Below are 25554 nucleotides of genomic sequence, written 5' to 3' on the forward strand. Positions count from 1 at the left end.
CTGTTTTGTTTAAGAATGGGAAGTATAGAGGTTTCTTGTTTTGTCTTCAAGAGCTCTATTTCTTTTTTACTTCGATGAATGATTGTATCTGCAGTTATCTTCCACCTTTTGAACACATTATCACACCTTGCAGACCATATACACCATGCAGTTATTGCAATTTTGCAAAGATGATCCTCCTGTATCTGATGTGAAAAAAGCATGTCAAACCCTTTGTTAGTTGTAGGTTTACCCAAATATTTAAAATCAAAATATTAGAATCCAATAAAGACAAAGCGGCGCAAGATAGAAAATTTTGCAAAATTAGATTCTCTCTTTAGTTAAATACATTTGCCCAATAGCCTTCCATGTGAGTTATGATGATTTAAAAAGGCCTACGGCAATAAAACTCGTTAGTTATGGACTGTTTAAGTGTACCCATTCTTGACATGTTACCACGAAGACCCAGTTTTGTTGGTGTAAATTGCAGTCGTGTTTTGTTTTGGGCAATGAAATCTAGTGATGCTTGTAGGCCTATATCCTTCGGAAACTCATGCTCCAAACTGGCAAGAGATTTAACTTTTTTTTGTTTGTTTTGTATATTGCATCTCATACAGGTTTGGCAGAGTTATGTCTGCAAGATTTCAGCAACAGAAATTTGCGCGACAGTTGCCGTAAAACCCCCGACTTCTACACCCAGATGAATGCAGCAGTTAATGTAAGCTATGGGCTTTATACTTACGGTCCATTCCTAGTTAACCTTGAAGATTGCTAATTTGTGACGGAAACATTCTCAACAATCGGCAAGGATTATTGTCGACGTCACCGTGTTTACACCAAACAATTTTTGATTCGACAGTCATTGGTTCTATCTGTTGTCCAGACTCCAGACTTTGTTTATGTACATCTTTGCGGCTTGTTATTTGAGCTCACACAGTTTGTATATATTTTAGTGGTTAATTTTCTCCTGTGGCTGGATCAATCTGTGAAGTTCAAAGTGCAATATTAAAATAGTCAAGAAAAGCAACATTTTTATGTTGCATCTCATACAGTTTTCACAGGCAATGGTCTTACAAATCTGAAGATAGTAACTGAAACTAGTTTTCAAGCTTCTTTTCCACTTTCATTTCTTGAATATTCATGTACTCTTCAAAAAGAAAAACACAAATTCAATGGTTGAGATTTACACTTGGCAACTGTAATGTGATAATACGATTACAAAGTCCCAAGTCCTAACCAAGCTGCTTCGTCCAATCAAACGGTTCCCACTCTTTGACAAAGAGTCCTACAGCTTGTTTCTGAGATTCTATTGAATCGTTCTTCTGCCGCCGCCGGTACATGTCCTCCTCAGGTAATTGAAGCATGCCTCTAATGACATTTATACCAATGTTGCTCTTAAACTGGCTTTCATCGTCTATTATATGGACAAAACTCTTATCTAGACCAAACTCGACATGGAAATAAGGGAAGTCCTTTGGGATTGAACCACGTAATCCTTTCTTGCTTGTGTCGATCAGCTTTTTTGCATTGTGTTGGCTCCACTCATCCTCTGCTTCATCTATTGCCTGTCAAATTAGAATCCGCGTTCAGAAAACTCAAAACTAGCAACGGAGTTATTAGCATAACAAAAGAATGGCAAAGAGTTATGAGCATAACAAAATCTACATTTATTATGCAGTGGTTTTTTACTGTCACATCTGAAAACTATTGGTGGAAGCTCATGGTAAATTACTAAGTCATATCCTCGGCTGGAAATTTCCTTCATATTGTAGCCAAGTAAGAAAGATAAAAAGTGCAAGACTGTTAGGATATTATCATTACTAGACTACATCAAGTTATGGAAAGATGTACTGACCTTTTTAAAATACAAAGGGGCCTGCTTTGCGATTTTTCGGGGTAAAGGAATACATTCGACCAAGCAATGCCGCCGTTGCTTTGCGATGTCCATCACAGTTTCAAGGAACAGCACATCTTTATCTTGCTTTCCAAACATCATGATGAGGCATTTCTTGAAGTTGCGAATTTCATCCCACACATTGTTGTCAATATTTCTAGTGGCTGCTTCATGCTGGAAATGGACAAGATGTCAGGCCTCTATTGTATGAAGATTAACAGAAAAACACAGCAACAAAGGATTAGATTAGCTCACCTGCATAGGTAAAATGTAGCAATGGCCTTGCACGACAGGCTGCCATTGTGGTAACATCAAATAAGTGAAATTTGCTATTGCAACAACAAGATGTTTTGGCCTTGTTGGGTTTTCAAAGCAAAATTGACAGCGTTCTTGCTGAGTCATTATCCGACTAGCAATTCCGACGTTTTTGTCTCGTTCTGGCACTGCTACTTTTTTCTTATTTCGCTTTTGATTTGGACCAACCTCAAAATCATACTCATCATCTTCCCGGCCATACTGCTTATTGTGCACAATAGTCTGGGCCAAATTCATATCAGCAGCCTCCACTTTTTCCTTTTCTCGGAGAGATAGTTTGTGTAAGACATGCCTGCAAGCGAAAGGTTTTTCGTCAGTATCGAAAGGGCCAAGATGCAGAATAGTCACAAAGCCCAGGAAGCAGAGCTATTCCACTAAAGAACCATAGACCAACGAAGTATCTGTTTAAATTTCTTGCAAACTACATATATATAAATCCATAAAGCTAACACTAACCTGGTTGCACTTCCCTTAGCTCCATGCCCGGCTGACTTTGACTCACTATCCTTCATCTTCATGATCTCTACCTCTTTCTGCATACGAAGAAGCATAGAGATTAACGACAAATACTTACAAAATAGATGAAAAATTAAGACAAAACATAATGTCCTATGTTGTTCCCTATAATCAACACAATATAAATATGAACAAGAAGAAAAAAAGGAAGCGCCTGGCAGAAGATAGTGCCACCCACCACATACGGATAGGTTGCACTGCCATCATTTCTAAAACTTGGGCTACTCTACAACACCTGTGCATTAATTATATGTGCCAATTGCCAAACCCAAGAGATCCTACACTAGCACTAAGTAATATTTTTTCGCCCACTACAGCCAACACAAAACAATCCTTCTAGCGACCTTAACAAACTACTGAAACAAGATCCTCACTGCCCTAGGCTTTTTGTTCACTCCACAAATTTCAACTTCTCCATACCATTTATTGACAGCCTTAGTTTCCTCTTACAGTTCTCCCAGAAAACCTTAACAAACATTAATTTAATCACCTCTCGCTGGGTTCATTTCCTTAAGTGGCACTGTGATAGTATCGTTAGAGACTCTTTGTTTACAGACTAGCACTATGCTAGCTGGAAATTTTGGCTGCCCTACACAACCCGTCAAACTCAAGGGTCATATTATACTATGGGTTTGTGAGAAGGTATTATAAATGTTTGGTTTTCTATTTTTTTCCACCCCGTCGTAGAGAATCATGGATATAGGCATTCGACTTCAAATTTCTAAGTTTCAATCTGAGTTGTCACATTAGGTTATTCATAATAATTGTCCATCGTAAGTTGAACTGTTGGACCCCACATTTAACATAAATAGAGGAAAAACGCCAAGAAAATAATATGCAGATGTAGACTGGTATCTTACCATAAGTTTGTCTGCTTCGTCATGCTTTCCTTTCATTCTAAGCTGCATAGCCTTAGCTGCCAACTGATTCACACTTAACTCTTGTTTACCAGATGCACTCTCCTCACTAGGTTTGCCCACCCCTGCTGAACTTACTTCCATGTTTACAGTCTCCATATCTCTGGGGGAGCAACTAGGACCATCATCCTCTTTCTTTTGATTAGCAGCAAGTTGACGCAAAAAGCTCCCATCGTTTGCAAACTTGTTTAGGCTGGAAGCTGCAGCAGAGATGACCTGAGCAGTCTCCGTAGACATCACCGCACCGTTCCTCTTTCTCCAAGACAGCGAATCAGGAACTTTAGGTTCTCTCATTTCAGGTCGTCGGACAGATACATCTTTTAAGTAATCCCGCTTCCCATCGTTTACACTTTTTCCATCCACGTTAACTTTGTCGTCTGAAACAGATTCATTCGTCCTCTGTCTATTTCTTATCGCATGCAAATGAGCACGATTAGGAGCAGCACGAGCTGCTGCAGAAACGTCAAGTTGACCTAGAGAACCCCAATGTTCTTCAACAACCTAATGTAAAGTATGATTGTTAGACGGCAAAGAACTAAAACTGCTTAGAAAATAAAAACTGTAGGTTCATGATCATAAAAAAGTTTCTTTGTTTTGGTAGAAACAGAGAAGGGAAATAAGTTGAGGATATGTACCTCCTCAAGCTTTCGGCCATCGCGAGCAGCTTGCTCTTGTGCACGCTTCAAGGCTTTCAACCGCCAGCTTGCACCACCATCTCCAACAACTGAAGAAGATGGAAGTTGGCTCCCACGAACCTTCGTTTGGACTTCATCTTCAGGGAACCCACCACCATCATTCTTATAGTATGGATTCAATTCTCTAGGATTTGGTTTCTTTACCTGATAAAACATAACCCGTTAACATACAGGAAAATCACATCAAGTGTGCAAAAGCAACAAATGTGACACCAGAAAGGGGCTTGTCAGACATGAAGGGGCATGAGCCACGAGCATGGTGCAATAAGTTCAAAATGAACCTGTTTTTAAGCATAACAACACCAACCACTTCTCGATACTGTGTATGCATCAAAACATGAATTCTTCCCCATGAAAAATAATATATAGCATCTGCCAGCAAAAAATCACTTGTCTACCCCATCAAATCACTTGTATATAACGTTTTTGAAACTAAATTATTACTCGTGAATGTTTACGCAGCTCCAATATCTAACATATTACAATGTTTACAATATACTACTCCTACTAGGTTACTAGACACATTAGCAAGATGGATGATGGATAGATTACTAAACCATGAATTGCATCTGCTAAACTAAGTGACAGGATAAAGCACAATATTGTAGTAAACCTAAAATTTGGAAGGTGAAAGTTTTCTTCAATTTCAAAATCAATTGAGGCCTTACCTCTTCGACTTGAGGTTCCTCCGGTAAATCAGTAGTTTGGACAGATATCTTTTCTGGATCATATTTAGGCTTTAGCATCCAGTCCAATCCCGCCTCCTTCCGTGCAAGTTCATTTACATCGCGAGGAACAGAATCTACCAAAAATAAGCAAATAAATTCAAGTTCAAGTTCAAAACACTTCAGATCAGGACTAAACAACACACACACACAATGTACCTGATACGCCTTCCTGTGCCTCAGATCTATGCCCTCTTTCCTTCTTCCTAGATTCATGCTTCCGCCTTCTACCCTCCTCTTCACTTTCTGAATCTGAACTGCTAGTAGAATGCCTATTTTTCCTCTTTTTGGAGGATTTCTTGTTTTTCCCTCTACTCCGGTGACTCTTTATGTCAACATCAGAATCACTACTCTCACTATCAGAAGAAGACCCAGATGAATACTCTTGATGTTTCTTTTTTCTCCTACGTTTCTCCTTCTTATTACTAGATTTTCTCCTCTCTTCTACAGAAGATGAACTCAAATCCTGTTAATTTTTGCAGCAACATTAGTATAAACAACACATCTCCCCAAGAACAGAAAATTTGTTTAAACTTCTAGCTCAGAAACATCATACTTACAGTCTTTAGTTGATCCCGTGGAATAAACTTGATTCCAGATAGCATTATTAACTGATAATCATCTAAGAACAAAATCTGCAGCAGGAAACAAACTAAAAAGCCATTAGTTTCTGCTGTAGGATTTTGATTTCGATAATGTCATTCATTAGCTTACAGATTTCAATAATCTACATCTAACTAAATTGGGCAAGATTGAATACCGTCAGTCCTAATTGTAAAACAAAACACGGCTAAAATCAATAATTTTCGTTGAGAAAAACACAAGACGAATTGAAATTTAGGGTTATCTAAGAAACCTAAAAGGCTAAAAACATTCAATGATTCTTGGGGTTTAAAGTATTAGAAATCAAACAAACAATCAAATATTTACCTGCGATTAGGGTTCTTCCTGGTTTTGAGATTTAGGGCACGGAGATAATCGCTGACCGCTCAGAGAGAGAGAGAGAGAAGTGGAGGGGAAAGGAGATGAAACTTTGACTATTACTTTGACCCGGATTTTATTTATAGAATCTGAGATTTGTTCCCTCCTCGAATCTGTTTCTTTCCTCCCGATAACAACACACTACGGTATGGATGTTTTGAAGTCTTTAACGTTTTTGCTTTGTACAGTATTAGTGTCGGTTGGCCGTCTGTTAAAAAGAACGTCCGATGAAAATAGGCGGACCTAAGGGCCGTTAAGTAAATATTCCAGGTAATCTGGGCAGTCACGCATAGGCTTTAGAAGGGAATTTTGGTCGTGCGATGTGAGAGCTGGCCGGCTCTCACTGATTTTACATGATTTTACGGCCAACTTAAAACGCCATGTCATAAAGTCTAACAAAACAGGCGCATGGCAATGACTTTTGGCCTTGGATTGCAGTTGCAGGCTAAGGTAATTAAGATGGCGCAAGCCCTTGATTGGCCTTGAAATGGGAACATGTACACAACCCATGAAACTCAAGGTGTCTCTGCGAAAGCTAGCCAGGTTTAGTAATTTTTCACTGATCATCTCTTAGCTTGAACACAAAAAAATCTTCTGGTGTAAAGGTCAATTGTGTACCCAAACATCATCATATCTTATAGAATACCAATAAAATTTATCAAATAGTGTGTACATAGATTATAGACACACACGGAAAGAGTACACAATTAGAACTTAATCTCACTTAACATCATCATGCATGCATAAGATATCGATAAAAATCAGATGATGTTTGGAACAACATAATGGATGCACTCGTACTCTTAGATATGTTTGGTTATAATCCCAGAACACAGAGTACTATTTATTTATTGATAACATGCAGCATATATAATGATCATTAATCAACTTCTTTTTGGTCATTTCAGTGACGACGTGGTGGTGGCGGTGCAAAACAAAGATGTGGCGGTGGTGGAGGAGGACCAAAACTAATATGTGGTGCTGGAGGTGGAGGAGGACCTACTGTTGGTGGTGCTGGTGGTGGAGGGCGAGGACCAGGAGGGGGTGGATGTGGATGAGGTGGGTGTGGAGTATGAGGTGGATGGTGGGGATGAGGAGGAGGTGCAGGAGGACCAGGAGGGGGTGGATGCGGTGGGTGCGGAGGAGGTGGTGGTGAATGCATTGTCATACTTTTAAAAGATAAAAAGAACTTGGTTAGATACAATGGATTGTCGATGAGCTACTTACAAAACATTTGCATGAATATATAGAGTTTGGAGAGGAAGGGTTTGGTAAGCTTCTAGGGTAACTGAGTAAGTAAGCATATGACATCGCCTAACTCTTGACCAACTAACAATGCTATTGCTCATGTGGTTTCAGCTAACCCTGTAGCATACACCAATGAGTCTCTCGAATGCATGCAAATTGCTCATGCGCGCAGGAAAGGTAGTTGGGGCCCATAGTGCAGCCAAGATTAGGTAGAAGAGGCAAAAAGAACATCTACCGCTGTGCAGAGACAGGCAAAGAATGAAAACACAAGTTAAACTTGCAAAACCAAGTGGGGGCAACTGACCCCCAGTTGTTCCTTCTTGGTTCCGCCTTGCTGGGAGTGCGCCAACAACTAACTCATATATCTTTCATCTGCAGTTGGTCCATGGGACGCTAGGAGCCATTTCTACAGGCCAGAAGAGCCAGTATAGTACACAATATAAGTTAGGACGATGGACAAGGAGCCATATTTTGTCCCTGTCGTACGATTTTCCTAGCTCCACTCATGCACTCAAATCATTAAAATTAAGATTTCATTGCGTACAGGTCAATAACATGGTCCAACAAGATAACATGAATTATTGAATCCATTTGTAATGTCTTATAGTGATCAGTAGGGTCAGATTCCTTTAGACAAGATTAAGATTGATACTGATTTCCAATTCTACTTGAATCACATAATATCCTATGAGAAAAACAAGAATAGTCTAAGATACTGGAATTTTTATGTCATTTGAATTACGATCTAATCAAGATTACCATTATACTAATATTCCAAGTTTACAACAAGGGCAATGAGCATGTGTCTCAAGCCATAGTGCCAAGCAGCTAGCATGTGCACAGTACTAGGAATTAAGGTTCATCAAGTTCTGACTAAAAATTACAAACTGCACATACTTCTTGGTGGGATGATTTCCATCCAAACTTTGCCCAACTCATGAATGTCCTCTTTGACAGATATGAATATTTAGTAGTACTACGGCAAGTTTTCTTCTTCGCCTTTTTCTCTAAATGACCTTCAATTACTAACCTTAAATCCTCATCTTTATCAATACTGGACCTGAACTGGTAATCAAATAGATAAAAGAAAAAAGATTAAGAATAAATCTAAATGAAATTTTAGGCCAACAAACAGTAGCCCGGCCAGATAGTCAGTGGGGCTGATTTACATTTAAAGGCAGTAGTTCAAGGCCAGTTAGCTTATGCACTGGATTAAATTCTCACCTCTTATTTGGTATTGAATTTGATGATGATGACGATGATGAATAACTTCGGCTTCGAAGTTTTTCATGCAATCGTTCTTTTGCTTCTCTAACACCACCTTCAAGTTTCTCATCTTGCTCCAAGGTCTTTTGATGATTTGATATACTTCTTTTCTGAAAATTCCAGGTTTAATTGTTATAACTTGAATAAAGTTTAAAAGTTATGCTTATAAACAAGTAAATAAGTTAGTTGTCCCTTAGAAACATCCAACAGAATTGGAACTATAAAGAGAAAATAGCATGGTCCCTGCCCAAGGATGATGCACGTACACAAATCTACAAAAGGTAAGTGAGTTTTAAGTAGAATTATATTAGTACCAGGGAAGATGAGGTTGAAGAAGAAGAATTGGGATGAGTATCATTGCTGCTGCTTGTATAAAGACAAAACGAGTAGCGTCTTGTTCGACAGTTACTACTATTTGTACCTATTACTGAACTATAAGAATCAGTTTGATGAAATCGTCTTCTTCGAGCACATTCAACCCCCGGTAATATTCCGGCCATTAGTTAATACTTCAATATATGTATTTTGGTGCAATTAGCACTACAAATTAAAAACTCATGACCATATTAGTCTCATCATCAGTATGCAAATCCATAAACATGTCTCCCTCTGTCAAAGTGTGCAGATGAATTATCTTATTAAAGAGACATGAAATGAAATGTTGAATTATGCATATGGTTGTGAAGAGATGGTTAACAGGAACATAAAAGATGCAGTGGGAGGAGAATAATAAGTGGAGAAGAATCGTGGTGAAGAAGAACAAGAATCAAGTGGATGAGAAGCTTTAACCTGATGAAGGAGACAAAGGATGGGCCACAAATTAATATGAGAATACAAATACTGCTTTGTATACTTTTCAAATCATTTTCATGTGATTAATTCCGAGCTCTATTAGCCACCATTACAAGAGCTTGGAAAACAGTCACTAACCACTTTGGGGCCGGTCTTCAAGCAAATGTTTTTATTCTTCTATGAAAAATTGATTAATGAATCTACACATGCATGGTAATAAGACAAATAGGAAAATAACATGTGGGCAGATGATTCGAAATCCTTTCTATGACCGGAATTAGGTGCACAACAAAAAATCTATAAATAAAAAGTTTTTTGGAAAAAAAATAACTTAAAAGTGCGTATTTTTGTTAAATAATAGTACATTTTATGGTTAAATATGCCCACACTCGTAAAATTCTGGTATAATAACACATGTGGCACGTTTTTCAGATCCCACTTGACGTTGGCCTAATATTACCGTCAATTAATACGGTTTAGCACTTTAAGGTTTGTTTCTATATTAATTAACTTTTTTTTGTACAACTTGAAACACATTAATATGGACGGTTCAAAGTTATGTAAGCCTTAAAGTGAAAAACCAAAATGATTCTTTGAAAAACCAAATAACTAGAATTCCTCTGACTGGCTACGACGGACTTATCTCGAGCCAAACTAAAAATGGTTTTTCCTCTGTCAAAATCCGACTATAAACTTCTGACATGCGTAAGCAGATTCATGCAAAATCATCAAGTTGTAAACGTGCAAGCTTATAAATCTAGCTTAATTGGGGGCCATAACTTCCAATTGGGGGTCATGCACTACGGGACAAAAAAAGGTCACCCAATTCTAATTTGGGTCACCCCTTAAAAAAATATTTTCTAAATGGCAAAACTGCCTTTATATGATTAGTATTAGGAATTAATTAGTTTGATTAGTGTGGTAAGTGTATTTAGAATAAAATCTGATTTTAGGAAAAAAATTATGGAAAATGTGTTTTATGTGTTGAGAAGAAGAGGAGGAGTTTTGAGAGGAAAACCTAGGGTTTTTACAAATGGGTGATTCAAGTGGAGGGAATGAGATTGGTGAAGCTTCAAATAACAACAATGATTGTGTTGATGGTAAGATTGTCTCAACTAATGATATGGGTTGGATGTTTGATGAGGAGATGTTGATAGAGGAAGGCATGAACAATGGTTGGAATGAAGATCCCATTGCTCAAGATAAAGGAACCAACACTCAAAATGAGGAACCCCAAGCTCAAAACAATCAGGTAAACATCTTATACCCTTCGATTTGTCTGTTTGTTTCTCCAAGTGGTCGAATCATCCACACTATGGAACAACTCAGAGAAAGGGTCGTCAAAGTCGGGGGGTGTATACCCAAACGACTCTCCGAGGTCGTCAGTATATTGACACTACCAATAACGACTCAAACCTGCAACTTTTCCAGGTTATGAAAACTCGTTAGGGTAGTGTGCTAAACATTGACGACCCTTTTTAACTAGGTCACTTAGAGTCGTTTTGTTTTGTTTTTTACACATAGACGACTCTAAAACCAAAATTATCTGTAAAAAGTAACACTTAGGGTCGTCATACATATAGTCATATGAAATGACGATCATAGCTATCAATTACTAATTTCTTTTAGAGTCGTTAGTTTGATTAGTTATATAAAGTAACGACCCTTGCACTAGATTCTCATAATTTTTGATTTCATAGAATCATTTCATTGAATCGTAAAAGGCATACATCTCGCATAGCGTTGCATTGAAGGAAATGAAATACAATAGATAATAAAGGTGCACTTATACACTTAATCATATATGGCGCAGTTATATCTAGTGCCTTCCAAGATAAAGTAGCAATTGTGGAGCTCACACTTTTCCCCACGAAGCTCCTCATAATAGCGATACGCCTTCCTCAACTGAAAATGAAAATATACTTAGTTAGTATCGATCAAAGCTTTTTATAAGTTTTACCTCTTGTTCAAATACTTACTCTTACAACACTCAGCATATCCGGAAAGGCTTCCCTAACAGCCTTAAGTTCTCTTTTCAAAACATCACACTCGAATTGTATCTTCTGGAAGCGTTCGTTGACTTGTTTCAAAGACCTTGAGTTGCAATTTCCGTCCAACGCCACAAAAACGATGAATACGCGGTTCCACCAAGCATCCGATGTTTCATCAATGTCTTTGTCTAGACTTTCAAAGTGGTTAGTGATTGTTTTCCAGGCTCTTGTAATGGCATAATTCTCTTCATTAGTGAATGGAGTCATGATGTTTCTCTTTTTTTTGCTCTTAAATGGTAATTAAATGAGAAGGAGAATAGGAGGTTGATAATTAGGGTTTTGATATGGAATGGGTGAGATATGGGCCTCTATATATAGAATGGAGCGACCAAACTGCCTCAACCACATTTGGTTGAGTTAAATTCAAAAAATAAATGCAACCACTAACATGAATCGTTAATCCGTAAAGATTAAAACCAAAGGACTCTTCATATGTACCAGAGAACGACTCGCAGAGTCGTTACTTTATATGTATACAAGGTGACGATTCAAGGTGAAAACTGGGCAGAGTTGGTTATATATATCAATGTAGAGTCGTCACTTTATAAAAAAGAGTCGTCATACATCGAGAAAAGGGTCGTTGGTCTACAGAAAATCTGGGTGACGACTTAAAGAATCGTTCACCTGTAAATTATGCTGACTACTGTCTGGGTCGTCATATTAACATCTTACAGAGTGACGACCCTATACTGATTTTGTTGTTCTTTTCTTGTAGTTGGTTGTACGGGTGAGCTCTCAACCTGAACCCCTCGACACTATCGGCCCGGATACCTCCCAAGCATATATGACCGATTTGGTACGTTTTTATTATTTGAGTCAATGTATATCCATACGAAAATTGTTTAATTAGTGTTTTATAATGAACGTGTTATTTGTTTAATGTAGACGTGGAAAACAAAGGCTGAGGTCAAGGAATGGATTATTTCCAAGGCAAAAGAGAATATGTGCGTAATTGTTCAAAGCAAACACGTTGATTGTAAGCAAATGAAGATGGTATGCAAGAGAGCGGGGGATAAGGAAGAAAGTCACAAAGGGAAGAACTACAAGTATGTGAAGAAGACGACGAGGGTCTACAAAACTTCGTCGAAGAAGATAAAATTCCCCTTCAGGATTGTTTTCAAAAGTCATCCCGAAACTCTACTATGGTGGATGTATAGTATTCCGGATGGTCGTCACAACCATCCTCCACCTAGTACTCTTTTAGGGCACCCAGCATATGCCCGATTGAAACCACATCAAATGGAAAAGGTTCGGAAGATGAAGCGATGTAGGACCCTTAAGATTCTAAATGCAATAAAGGCGGAAGATAAGTCAAACTTGTCTATTATTTCCACAATATACGCTGCCAAAGCAACGATCAAGAGAACTGAATGGGATGGTACATTAATTATGCAACAATCAGAGTGGTTGGCAGAAAAACATAACTATGCCATGCAAACAAGGGTCGGTCCGGACGACAAAGTGACTCATATTTTTCTTGCCCATCCTAGGATGATGGATTTGGCACAGTGCTTTTACCAGGTCTTGTTCATAGATTGCACCTATAAAACCAACAAGTATAACATGCCGTTGTTGAACGTGGCTAGTCATACTTCGGATAAGCAATCACTCACCGTGGCATGGTGCTTTATGGAAAAGGAAGAAATAGAAGACTATGTTTGGGCTTTGGAACAAGTTATGTTGATTTACCGTGGCGAAGAGACACCGCAGGTTATATTTACGGATAGGGATTTTGTAGTCATGAGTGCCATTCGTCAAGTTTTTCCCCTTGCTCAACATTTTCTTTGTACGTGGAACATCCAAAAGAATCTTTTTAATAATTGCAAGAATCAAATCCAAAAGATCAAACCTGCAAAGGGTAATCAACGTTCCAAGGAGGAAGACGAGCGTCTTAGTAAACTTTCAAAAAAAGAGATAGCGGAAGAGAAAAAGAAAGCCAAGGAAAAATTTGATGAAGAGGGGGATGTATGGGAGGATTTCTGCAAAGATTGGGACTTTTTGGCCCATTCGAAGACCGAAGTAAAGTACTATGCAAATTTGCAAAAGTTCATCGATGTTTGGAGTATGGATTATAAGAAGGTGGTCGACTATTTCCAAGATACCTGGTTGAGTCCTTGAAAGGAGAAGTTTGTTTATGCATGGACCAATAAGTACAAACACTACCAAAATGAGTCCACCAGTATCGCAGAGCAGTCCCATGGACGTTTGAAGAAAATTCTTCGAGAAAACGCTGGTGGGGTAGTTACTGTACATGAAGCTATTCATGAGCACGCCCAGGATGATCTTAGCAAGATAGTGACTCAGATGGAGCATAATAAGGACCGTTTTTTGAAGCAATACCTAGAAGACAAACAATAACTACGCGGGGTTTCACACCAAGTGTCATGGTGGGAAATAAAGCATATGATGGTTGAACTTCACAGATTTCGAGCGAAAGCTTCAAGTAGAAAAGTGATGAACTGTAATTGTACAACTAAGACGTGGCTTGGCCTCCCGTGTAGACATAAGCTTGGTGGTTACAAGTTGCTCATTCCTATTGAATGCTTGACATCAACTTCGGGTTCATAAGCCACCTTTATACCCGCTTCGTTAGCCTCGCACTTTTCCGACTTGTGCTTGAACGGAGGTACATAATCCTCATCGGGTGAATCTTGAATAAAACAAAGTTGACGCATGATTCTTATCGGATTGTACATTGAAAAACCGTTAGGGTGAAACAAAGGGCCATGGTAATACACGATATCTTCCATTGCGCCAACTTTATTATTCTTGTACGGATTGAAGACTACCTCTTTAGCCGTGATGTTGTCAAGTTTTTGACGCATTTGTATCAACGCATCAGTTTGTTCCCTATCTTGAGAACCAGTGAACAAGTATTTGGTTCCCGTTGGACTACCTTTGCTCCATTGTGGGTTGAGTTCCACATCTTCATTATCTTTGATCAGTGATGGGAAATGATCATAAATCCAGACCTATAGCAACCAATGAAATAAACATAAATAATTCAATTTTTAAAATGTACAAAAATAAGAAAACTTTCATCAATCCAAATACCTGGATTAGAGCCAAATTCCCATTAATTTGAGAAGTTAGTTTGCGAGATCCCTGAGAAAGATGACCATTCAGGTGTGCAATTATGGCAGTCCCCCAAGAGTACTTGCTCACATCTTCCAAGGGATCCAAAAGATGAAGAAGGTTGGCACTCACCCGGTTACCTTTGTTGTCAGGAAATATAACCGACGCAAGGACATACAACAAATACCCAGCCACCGCATAGCGACATTCCATATCAGAAAGACCTCCTTTTTTTTTCTTCTTTTCTGACCCAGAAAACATGTTCCTAATATCTACAAGTTTGAACTCTTTCTTCGGGTACTTAGGTCCCTTCACGAAAAGCCCATTAGTCTTCTCGGAATCCCAGCCAAACAAGTTCTTGGTCCATGTATAGATGTCTTCCCAACTAGGCCTTCTCTTGAACTTCTCACCGGTTGATTTGCCTTCGACTTGCAACCCTAATATATGTTCTGCGTCATCAGGAGTTATCGCCACCTTACCAAAAGGAAGTTAAAATTTGTCGACTTCAGCGTGATACCTTTCACAGAAACTAGATACTGCGACCTTGTCATACGCAATCACAGAGTTCAGAACAGCATTGTACAAACCTGAGTTTTCAACCAAATCTCTAACTCTTGCACATTCACCTTCTAGCGTCCACAACTCCATTTTCTTGAAAGAAGATTGGTGCCGGAAAAGACGTGCGGCATCCTTATGATCCCACAAAACATAAACAAACACGTATTTAAAAAACAAAACATAAACAAGTTAACACCAACTAATCAAATAGCAAGCAAATTTGGGATTCTTACGATTGTCTCACTAATTCAATGAGCCCACGATCCAGGATATCCAAATAGAACTTTGCCCCCATCTCTAGGTTCTCCTCTAAGTTTACCACCTCGAAGAGGAGGCAACATCAAATGAGTAGCGGGAACGTGTCTCGCACTGGGTGCAATATCTGTTGGGTGCAATATCTGTTCCATCCTTCTTAACCCTCTTTACCGGCTTTTTCGCCTTTGCATTCTCTTCCTCATCCTCAACAGTGGTTTTACCATCATCACCACCTTCATCCTTTTCATCATCATTACCTTCATTCTCTTCCTCCTCATCATCATTATCATCACCGCCATTATTACCTTTATGTTGTTCCTCCTCATTACCATCATCCTCATCATCACCACTACCATTACCTTCACCCTTTTCCTCCTCTTCTTGCTCTTCTTCTTTTTCCTATTCTTCTTCTTGAATCTCTTCTTCTTGTATCTCATGTTCTACACCATGTTCCTCCTCTACTTGCTCTTCTTCTTGTTCATCTTCTTCTTCAGCACTAGTGTTAGTTGAAACAACAGGAGTGTCTGATTCTGACGAATCGGGCAACTCATTACCTTTGTCTCTTGGTTCGGTGATAGAAAATGATACCTCACTCGGCCTTCTTCCGCGCAATGGACCGGCAAGTAAGTATTTATCGTTGCGGGGAGGTTTCGAAGGAGGAGTTATCGTGATTTCAACCTTGTCTTTCGTTTTCTTGTCACTACATTCCAAACACGAAATTTTTTTTTATAAGACATCAACTTTATCTCTATCAGTTAAAGAGTCGTCAATGATATGCTCTAACAAACTAACGACTCTTCATTACAAAGTAACGACTGTAATTTATAAGGTAACGACTCTTTGCAAAAATTGGACAGTGAGGATGATTTTGGTACTTAAAGGGTCGTTAAAGATTAAACTTGGTTCGTCAAACAAGTAACTGCCGACCCTTTAAAAGAGATGACGACTCTAGGGATTATAGATTACTAACGACTCTAGTCTAGGGATTATATACTACTGACGACTCTATCATTTTCTCCAACATAAGGCAGTTCAAGTTCAACCCAGAGTCGTTACGCACTAATTTGAGGTCGTCAAACTACAGTCGTCATCTTCAACCTAATATGGCGACGACTCTATTCTAGGGCACAAAAGGTCGAAGTAGCAGAACAAGGGTCGTCATATTTACAATAACAGGTTAACGATATTTCATAGAAAAAGCATGCAATGTAAGAGTCGTTAGGGTATTATTTCTTCGATGCTAACGGCACTCACTCTGTAACTTCTATTTTTCAGTTACCAATCTCGATTACACAATCAAAAAACAACCAAAACATCGAATAGGAGGTGGTTTAAGTTCACGTACCCTCTAATTGGAGCCATTCCCTTTTTGGGTTTTGATTTGCTTGCTTCAGGAGCTCTTCGCACGTACACCTTTGCATTCACCGTATCTACAAGATTAGGAATTTGAAGTGCTTTGTGAGCGGTTTGCTTTGTTTTATCCATATTTGTAGAAGAAGTTAATCGTCGATTAAAGTTTTATCATCGACGATTACGCGATGAATCGGTTCGAAGAATTTTCCTCGGTGGAGGTGGAGTCGTTAATGGTGGAGGTGGAGAATAGAAAGGGAGGAGAGGAAGATGAAGATAAAAGAGAAACTGATTTTCTCTTTGATTTAATTAGGATATATAGATTAGGGGCCTTAATTATGATAGTTAATTAGTGAAACTGATTTTCAATTAGTGAAGGGTAAAATAGTATATTCATATTGCGATATTTACACCCCTGAAAATTTTGGGAGGCAAACAAAATTCCATAGCCCCCAATTGGAAGTTATGGCCCCCAATTAAACTAGGCTTATAAAGCCTCGTGGATGACACTTATTCTCCAAAAAAGTCCAGCTTTTTATTTCGAAGTGCATGGAGAACGTCCTCCCAACTAGGGGCAAGCTATCCCATTGCAATATTAATCAGGATACTTCTGGTTGCATGTGTAACAGTAGCAGTGAGGAACTGTTAAGCATATTTTCTTTCATTGTCCATTTTCCAAGTCTGTTGGGACTTGCACTCCATGCAATCATTATATATATTCAAACGTAGATTCTAACACTTTATTAAAGACTAATAGCCAATGGTTGTGCAACGGTGAATTCAAAAATCGGGTGGTGCTATATTCATTATCGCCTAGTGCATCTGGAGGGCAAATACTTTAAAATCTTACAGAATAAGTCTCTCAACCGTCAATCTACTGTAAAAGCTGTCATAAAGCTCATCATTAATTCTGAAACTTATCTATTAATTCTGAAACTTATCTAATTTCTAGCCCTACTCAATCTCTTGTATCGGTTGTTAATTGTGAACCAATGTTTTAAAAATTGGACCGGACCGGCCGGTTCAACCAGTAAACCGGTGAACCAGTAGAAAAAAGGGTTGGGTCATCCTTGACCCACTAACATGTTAAAAAAACCCGGAAAACCAGTTGAACCACCGGTTCAACTGGCGACCCAGCTGGTTTTTCACCCGGTTAACTTCCGTTCAGTTATCTTTTTTTTTTTTAAATATATGCCGAACCTTTTTATGATCGATGAAAAACATTTTTTGTATAAAAAGATTTAAAGTAGGATAATTCAATTCCATTATATTTAAAGTAGGATCTAAGAAAACATTTACTTCTACTTGTTTCTTCCCCTGTATGATTGTTTTAAAACCGGTGAAGAAGATAATTTGTTTCAAGATCTAAAATCCTAAAAGAATAAGATGAATAAAAAGAGGAACTTTATTACGTCTAATGGCCGGATCTAGTCTTCCCCCATAGCTGTCTTTTCTCTGCAGAATGAATGAAGAGGGAAAACGTTATCTGCTTATATAACATCACGATTAAGAGAGAGGAGGAGAATGTGAAAAAGAGAAGAGAATATAATGGGAATGATTCAATGACTCGGGAGAGATATTTTAAGGGGTTAGTAGGAAATGTTAATATATTCTTTCCATGTCCTTGTATTATATGCATATTTATATGTACACCAATTACATGCTTCTCTATCTATTTGTTAAACAAAAATGATTGACGCACCGAAAGTGTGCACTCAGACTTGTCCCGAGGTGTACTTTGTGAGAGGGGAGTGGGGGCCACTCCTTCCCCACTCCTAATCCAAATGTTGAGAGGTGCTAATCTCTTCCGTCCATTCCGATCTCGGGACAAATCCCGATGCACAATTTCGGTGTGTCTATCAAGGCTTTTTGTTAAATAAGATAGGTGGCATTATTATTTAAGGTATTTAAACAGTATTATATATATTGACCCAGTGACCCTGGTTGACCCACTGGTTAAACCAATTGACCCTGACCCAGTAATTTTATCGGGTTGATGTCCGGACTGGGTTTCAAAACACTGTTGTGAACATGTTATTTTCATCAATGAGGTTCCTACAAATTGTGTTATTATTCCCTGTGGTGCTTTATATGACAAAGATACTAATCTCTCAAGTAAAATCTTTCTAGGGGTAGCAAGGTCTCTGGAGGAAAATGAAAGTCTAGCGGTACTTGAAGAAATAAAGTGGTTATAGATAAACATCTCAACGGTGTTTGCATTAATGATATTAAGTTAATAGTTTCTTATCTAAAAATAAAAATATCCAGATAAGCTGGTTCGGTAGTACTATTCTTGATGATTATATTTCATTTCTAAGATATTTTACTTTAGTAATTCTTGGTGATTATATATTGCAATTCTAAGAAATTTTACTTTATAAATCGTTGATTATTTCGTTGCATTTCTGAGAATTGTTTTTGTTAGAGTTGAACATTATAAAAGAAGCTTTAATTCCTTGGCAGATATTGTAGCCAAGTATTATAGAAGACTAATGTCTAGTGAGTGGCCAGGAAATTCTCCTGCCTTCTTCACCCAAAAACTAGTGTATATTTTTCTCATTCATACAACATTTCTTAAAAAAAAATAAAAAAATAATTATTATTTTTTACCCAACTGGATGGTTTTGGTGCTATTACGAACATATGTTGTTGGTGTAAACAGGTGTAAGAGTCTCCAAGAAAATTATAATACCATATAGACGAGTATGATCGGACATCATTTCAACTTGTTCTTTTACATACTACCTTCTTTTTATAATCATAACGTTCAAGCGATTCAAACTTCTTTCATGTAAGAGAACACGAATTTCAAAAGAATCTTGTGACTATCAACTTTGTACTACTAATTGCTTTAATAGCTAAATATTTAGTCTCCATGATATGGTAGCGGAAGTGTCCCTTTAGTCCAACAAGCACCAGAATCAGTGGAGTTGATCTTCTTATTGTTTGCGTTATAAATTCATATGTTGATCCGTTGACGTTCTTCCCTGCAATGATCTCTGTTAGAGAATTTTCTCGGTTGAACCCGCCAAGCGTTGGTATGTCAAGGTTCGTTGTCATATTTTAGTATCCAAACTTAAGAGACACTTGATTAGAACTACTAGAATCAACTTTGTTAGGTTAGACTATAAAGTCTAGAAATTTTGAGACATACAAGTATTACTCTGAATACATGAAGATAAGACGTATCGACATCATCCTTCTAATTGAGGTTAGTAATACAAGACTTGGCTTGTTTCCGTTTCTATATCGTTGCTTTCAAGTTGTTTTGGTTGAAAACATAACATGCAAATTTATATACATGAAACTCTAGTATTAGAGACTTGATCATCTTATTATGATCAAAATGTCAAGGAAGAATATACAAGTTGTTTTGCAACTTAGGTATATTGATCTATGAAGTATAATTCTTATCTTTTGAACTTCGTAATTGCGTTATCGACATAATCTTTGTAACTTATTACTAGATTGTGTAGTGAACTTAGGTTTGATTTCATACCCAGAAAACTATGTTTAATTGCTTGAGTTTAAGAAAGTATACTTACGAACTTCTTTCGCAGTTGAAAGACATCAATATGATTGATGGTTCGATTTTCATTGAAGATCTAAGGTTGGACCGTTCCTAACCTATATAAGGAATTAATGTAGAACCGATCCTTACTTATGTTGGGGTCAACGTAGAACCGATCCCTAACTATATTGGGAGCCAAGGTAGAACTGATCCCTACCTACATCGGGAGTCATGGTAGAACCAATCTCAATATGTAAAATCCGTTTCTTTAGTCACGTGCACTTTAGGGTTCGTGTGATTTTAGAAATTGGGTTTGCAAAATAGGAAAGTTTAAGATGTCGACATAATGAGTAATTTGAACATGTGCTGAAATCTTATTTATTAATTGTTCAAAGATATTCCTTGATACTCAAGGTGAGATCCCAAACCGAGATTTTTTTTTCCGATTTTCGAATGTATATGTTTTGTTTTAATAGCAAGCAAAAATATATCTCTGGAAACATTTATTAGTGAAGTGCTAGATAATATTGAGTCGTCTATGAGCAAGGGATTTCGGCTATATAGTTGGATATTGGTTGAAATTAGACAAAACTGAATTTAGGTTCTTTATTGCACATCTTGAGAATATTTTCGGTTATGGAAATTCGTTGGTGTCCAAACTAGATTGGTCTACAAATAGCGAAGTTTGTTCTTCATACAAACTTATCCTGAGACAAGCACTTTATCTTTGTAGTCACTGTTGTAGCCGACTAATAGTATTATTCTTAATACTATCTTGGAGAGGAGAGTAACCAAACTAGAAGAAATCTCTTACGTCCGTTAGTTTAAAGACTTCTTTGGGATCAAGAAGCGTCTGATAGATTGTGTAGTGAATTTCGATTATTGATTTTACTAACGGTCGTTAACTCTTGATTGCACCTAGTTTGATTATTCTTGAGAGCCCTCTCTTCTGGAATAAGGTCACTCAAGAGATTATAGGTAGTTCAGATCTGTCATATGTTCTAACGTCGACTTGTGATCATCTATTATTAATAGATTATGTTCCATGCATGAACGATCATAAGTTGGATTCAAGTTTGGTTATGCAGGTACATAAGAAGATTGAAGATTTGAAGACAAGAAGATTTTTTATTGGTTTCGTATCTTTGTGATTTGATTCATGCACAAACTTGATCGACAAGGATCCGAATTGATATGGTTTATCTTTTATAGACTTGTTATTGTTAGTTGTATTAGATCGGCAAACTATCATTTGGTGGTATTCTTCTGTATCGGAATCTGAAAGTTTGTTTACCTAGATCTGATTAACTTGTTAATCTTGATCTTGTTAGATCTTACCTAACAAAGGAGTTTACTAGTTTAAACGAAAGAGCCTTTGTGAACTCAACTAGAATGTATCTGATTAACTTCTCAAGATAAGAAGAGTGGTTACCAAACAGATTAGTCATTTGTTGTTTTGAAGACGACCAAAGGGAGTTGAGCGCTTGAAGTCTTCACCGCGGCTGAAGCAACTGAAGATAGTGGGCTATATCTTAAGATTCACGTGCATTGGCCAGATTGGTTGTATGCGCAGGTATACTAAGGAAACTAGGTAACTAGGGGTATTTTACTTGGTATCAACTATGCTAAGTTAGTAGTGTTCTTTGTATAACAACTTAATTCTAAGAGTATTCAAAACTGAACTGGGTCTCAGTCTTTTTTTTTTTGCATTTGTGGTTTCCTCGTTAATAAAATCATGTGTGTGCCTTTACTTTACTTTACTTTACTTTACTTTACTTTCCATCTTATATTTTTTTAAAGTTAAAATTAAAGTAATTGCACTTGTACGTTAATGCCAAACACTTGGATTGATCCCTATAATTGTGTTCGGTTTCGAACCAATATTATATATACCTTGTGGTTTTCTATCTTCTTGACAGTCTATTTCTATATTAGATCACGCAAGGTATCGGACTTATAGGTTGATATCGAAAAGATTGTGGTGTACTTCTTACCCTCGTCATTTCAATCTCTTTCTCTATAGTTATCTCCATTAAGTTTTAGTATAGATATATGACCATCAACATCTAGTAACTCATTAGTCCATTTATATTTTTTGTCTCATCCTAGTCTAAATGGCAGAGGTCATCAACGATAAAAGTTGGGATTATCGCTCTAAACGTATCACTTCCAACATTAGAGGACGTTATGTCTTCATTTTTTCCATGTAAGTGCGGTTCACTTTCATACTTGTAACACATCCAGTATTTCGAACCATTCACATGTACACATTTATCATGTTCACCTACTACCATGTTTGGTGGGATTGAATCACATCAATTTCTCTCCAGGTATTCTCGCCTTCTATCGTGAGTATAATGATAATTATCATATTTTGGACTAATTTCCTAGATTGGATATTCACCCCGACCCCACCCCACCCCACCCCACCCCAATAAGTTCCCTTATATCTATCTGATATATGCATAAAACTTTGTGTTCTTTAGTAGTTTAATCGAATCAAAGCCCAAACATACAAGTATATATAGTTATCTTTTGGTACATATCTAGTGGATGTCCTTGGTGTCTTAGTTTTTGGTCAACAAAGATATTCTCGAGTACTATACTTGTTCTTGTTCATGTTATAATCCATGAAGTCTTGTCCTTGGTGCTAAAATTATATATCATAACAGAAGCATAATTTTGAAGATTGACTAAGAAGACCAAACCATGTACATGTTCTAGGATTAACGTGTGATAAAACGAGACAAGCTCGAGTGGGTATTTTCTGCTGCTAACTGTTGTAGTAGTTTTAATGCGGTAAATAAGGATTCGTTACTCGGACTTGTAAAGATTTAAAAATAAAGATATATATACAGAAAATATGTCACAAGATCAAGAGGAACCAGGACTCAGGATTCCAATGTGTTTCATATTCAAGTGGCTCAGAAAATAATCCTAGGCGATTATAGCTCAAAATAAAACAAATATTAACTCTATCTTTGACAAATTAGATTCCATAAAATATTACTTGTATATTATAAGCATGGCACATCAAGAATCCCTAGGACTAAGCATGTTCCATCAAACAAAATCACAAGTAATTAATTGAAATCATAAATCAATTAAAATCGGTGCAAAAAGTGAATTAAGAATTATTTAAATAACCACATGGCTGAAAAACAGCTTCCTCCATCATCCCAGTATTGGGGTTTAGCTACTCATAATAATCATGTTCTCAAAATACATACTTGATGCTCAAAATATGATTAAAATAGTGAAAAATATAAAATAGTGAAACTACGACCCTCTTTAAGCGTCCAGAAAGAAACGATACCAGGGAACTGCAGTAAAACAACGACACTCCGCTGCTGCTGTTGACGCTGGAAAATAAGACTGCTCTGTGCAGTCTGTTCTTCGTGTTCTTCAAGGTCCTCTAATGGCAGCAGCAGCAGCAGCAGGTGGGAATTGTTGTTAATCCTTCTTCTTCGCTCCTCTGCGTCCCAAACCTTCCCCAAACTCTTGATAAAACTTATCTCAATTCGCAACACCTCTTATATACTTCACCACCCCAAGAAATCCCGCAAAATCTTCTATTTTTTTCCTTGCTGCCAAGTTACGTAACTTCCCTACAGTTTGAGAGAAAAATATCTTTTCTGTTGCTTTGTACGCGTCTATTAGCTATAAAATAGCCACCAAACTCTTCCTATGACTTGAACAGGACCAAATACATGATTATCCAGCGTAAAAGTATCCCAAAATCTCCACAAAATCTTCGACAGTGAACAGCAGGACACGTCTCCCTGCTTGGACTTTGATCTCTTCTTCCGGCTTATCCAGCCCAATTGGTTGGGTCTAATTGCTTGCAACAGGCCTGTTATGTCTTCTAGAGTCCATACGTACCAAATACATCCATTGAATCTCCTCAAAACTCGCTCAAATTCCACTTTCAAAACTGTTCTTCGCTGCTTCCATTTTTCCCGCCAGTTTCTGTTTTGAATTTTGAGAAGGAAACTGACCTCCCCCTAATCCAGTTATGGTGTCCCTTTAGCACATGCCCTGAAATGGGGTGCCCCTTATCCAACTTAGGAGTGCCTTTAGCAATTCTTCTGGGATGTTTTCCGCACTTTTTCGTGGTTCCTTCGAGCTATTTTTGGGGTACTTCCGGTACACTTCTGGGGAGCTTCCGGTATGCTATCTACAGAGGTCCAAATGCCATATTTTTAGCCAATTTTGCCGCAAAACCTTATTCTTCTAAAAACACCTACAAATAAATAAAATAACCAAATAAGTATAGAATCGTCACTAACACTATATACAATTGAGATATATTAGACACATAAATGCGTCTATCAAATACCCCCAAACTTATTATTTGCTAGTCCCGAGCAAATCAAATAGAAAATAAAATCCTAACTCACTGTCGCAGGCATCGTCGATTGCATTTAGCGTATGCAATAAGCCTTTAAACCCCTAGGTGGCCCTAGTGGCCGAGTTATAGTCTCGGGTGGGTTTACCAGAGGTGTACCCACAAAACCTGTACTCTAGACCTTAGCTATCTACGCAGAACCTTGGAAGGCACTAAAGAATCTCCTTGGTTGGCATACTTATTGACTACAGGAAGAAGTACCCTGATGCGAAATTCCAATTGTTGTACACGAGTTTGCACTCAAGCATACTAAAATTCATATAAAGTGACAGAGCTCTACTCAGATAGTTGCACTATGGACATCATATTCGGAGTCAAAACTAATCACATGGATGGATCATGAAGATGGATATAGAAAAACATAGATGGTTTTGATGTTAACTAGGTGAACGGTGTTTCTCATATCTGTCTGAAGGCCACTGCCAAAATAAACTTATCCTAAATGACTGAGATAGTCTGACTAGTATCAACTCACCGGCATATACAAGGGAACCAGTGGTCAATAACCCTAACTCTAGGTCAACACAACTGGCATATACAAGGGTTGCAGTGGTCGACTTTATTGAATCTTATTCCGTTTTGGTCTAATGGTCTGGTCTCAATTTATTTATTTTTCATTTCATGTTTTTTTTTTCATTTCAAGTTTTTTTTTTTTTGGTATCTCAATCACTCTATCTCACCCTAGCAGTGGTAACAACTTGAATCGTGAGCCCCACCTAATCACTTAGAGAAACATAGTTTAAAATGAAAAAATATAAACAGAAGTGAAAAGGACTCAACGAGATATGGTGAAACTATCATGTTATTTCTAACACCTGAGCTCTGTGCTTTTATGAATAGACTCTTCTAGATGTTGCCATCTAATCAGATTGGTTCCTCAACTCCTACAACCAAAATACTTCCATCCACTTAGATTAGTTAGTGCAATCCTCAATAGGCATAAATTTCTAGGTTCTGGAGTTTATTTATTCATACTGCAACTAAAAAGTTTCTCCCATACCCCCAAAATTAAATCTAA

The 25554-nt window shown here is 37.7% G+C and overlaps 2 protein-coding genes and 1 pseudogene across 3 annotated transcripts; 1 reads left to right on the forward strand and 2 right to left on the reverse strand.

Annotated features, from left to right (window-relative positions):
* Positions 1-990: 990 nt before the first annotated feature.
* LOC113282703 (CWF19-like protein 2) lies at positions 991-6156 on the reverse strand. Its single transcript, XM_026531756.1, has 10 exons — positions 5972-6156; positions 5602-5676; positions 5201-5507; positions 4985-5118; positions 4257-4460; positions 3565-4122; positions 2645-2721; positions 2129-2480; positions 1835-2047; positions 991-1544 (listed from the first exon to the last, which is right to left on the reverse strand). The coding sequence occupies exons 2-10, from the start codon at positions 5644-5646 to the stop codon at positions 1212-1214; spliced, it is 2223 nt and encodes a 740-aa protein (XP_026387541.1). The 5' UTR covers positions 5647-5676; positions 5972-6156; the 3' UTR covers positions 991-1211.
* A 1822-nt stretch (positions 6157-7978) lies between these two features.
* On the reverse strand, positions 7979-9371 carry LOC113282704. 2 transcript variants are annotated; one of them, XM_026531757.1, is made up of 3 exons: positions 8851-9371; positions 8495-8646; positions 7979-8330 (listed from the first exon to the last, which is right to left on the reverse strand). In XM_026531757.1, exons 1-3 carry the CDS (start codon positions 9034-9036, stop codon positions 8144-8146), a joined length of 525 nt encoding a protein of 174 aa, XP_026387542.1. In that variant the 5' UTR covers positions 9037-9371; the 3' UTR covers positions 7979-8143. The 2 variants fall into 2 exon arrangements, with proteins under 2 accessions (XP_026387542.1, XP_026387543.1); XM_026531758.1 differs by having other exon boundaries at positions 7979-8335; positions 8851-9322.
* On the forward strand, positions 8722-8830 carry LOC113284761 (annotated as a pseudogene).
* Positions 9372-25554: the final 16183 nt, after the last annotated feature.

Source organism: Papaver somniferum, chromosome 5 (assembly GCF_003573695.1).
Source record: "Papaver somniferum cultivar HN1 chromosome 5, ASM357369v1, whole genome shotgun sequence".
NCBI lineage: Eukaryota > Viridiplantae > Streptophyta > Magnoliopsida > Ranunculales > Papaveraceae > Papaver > Papaver somniferum.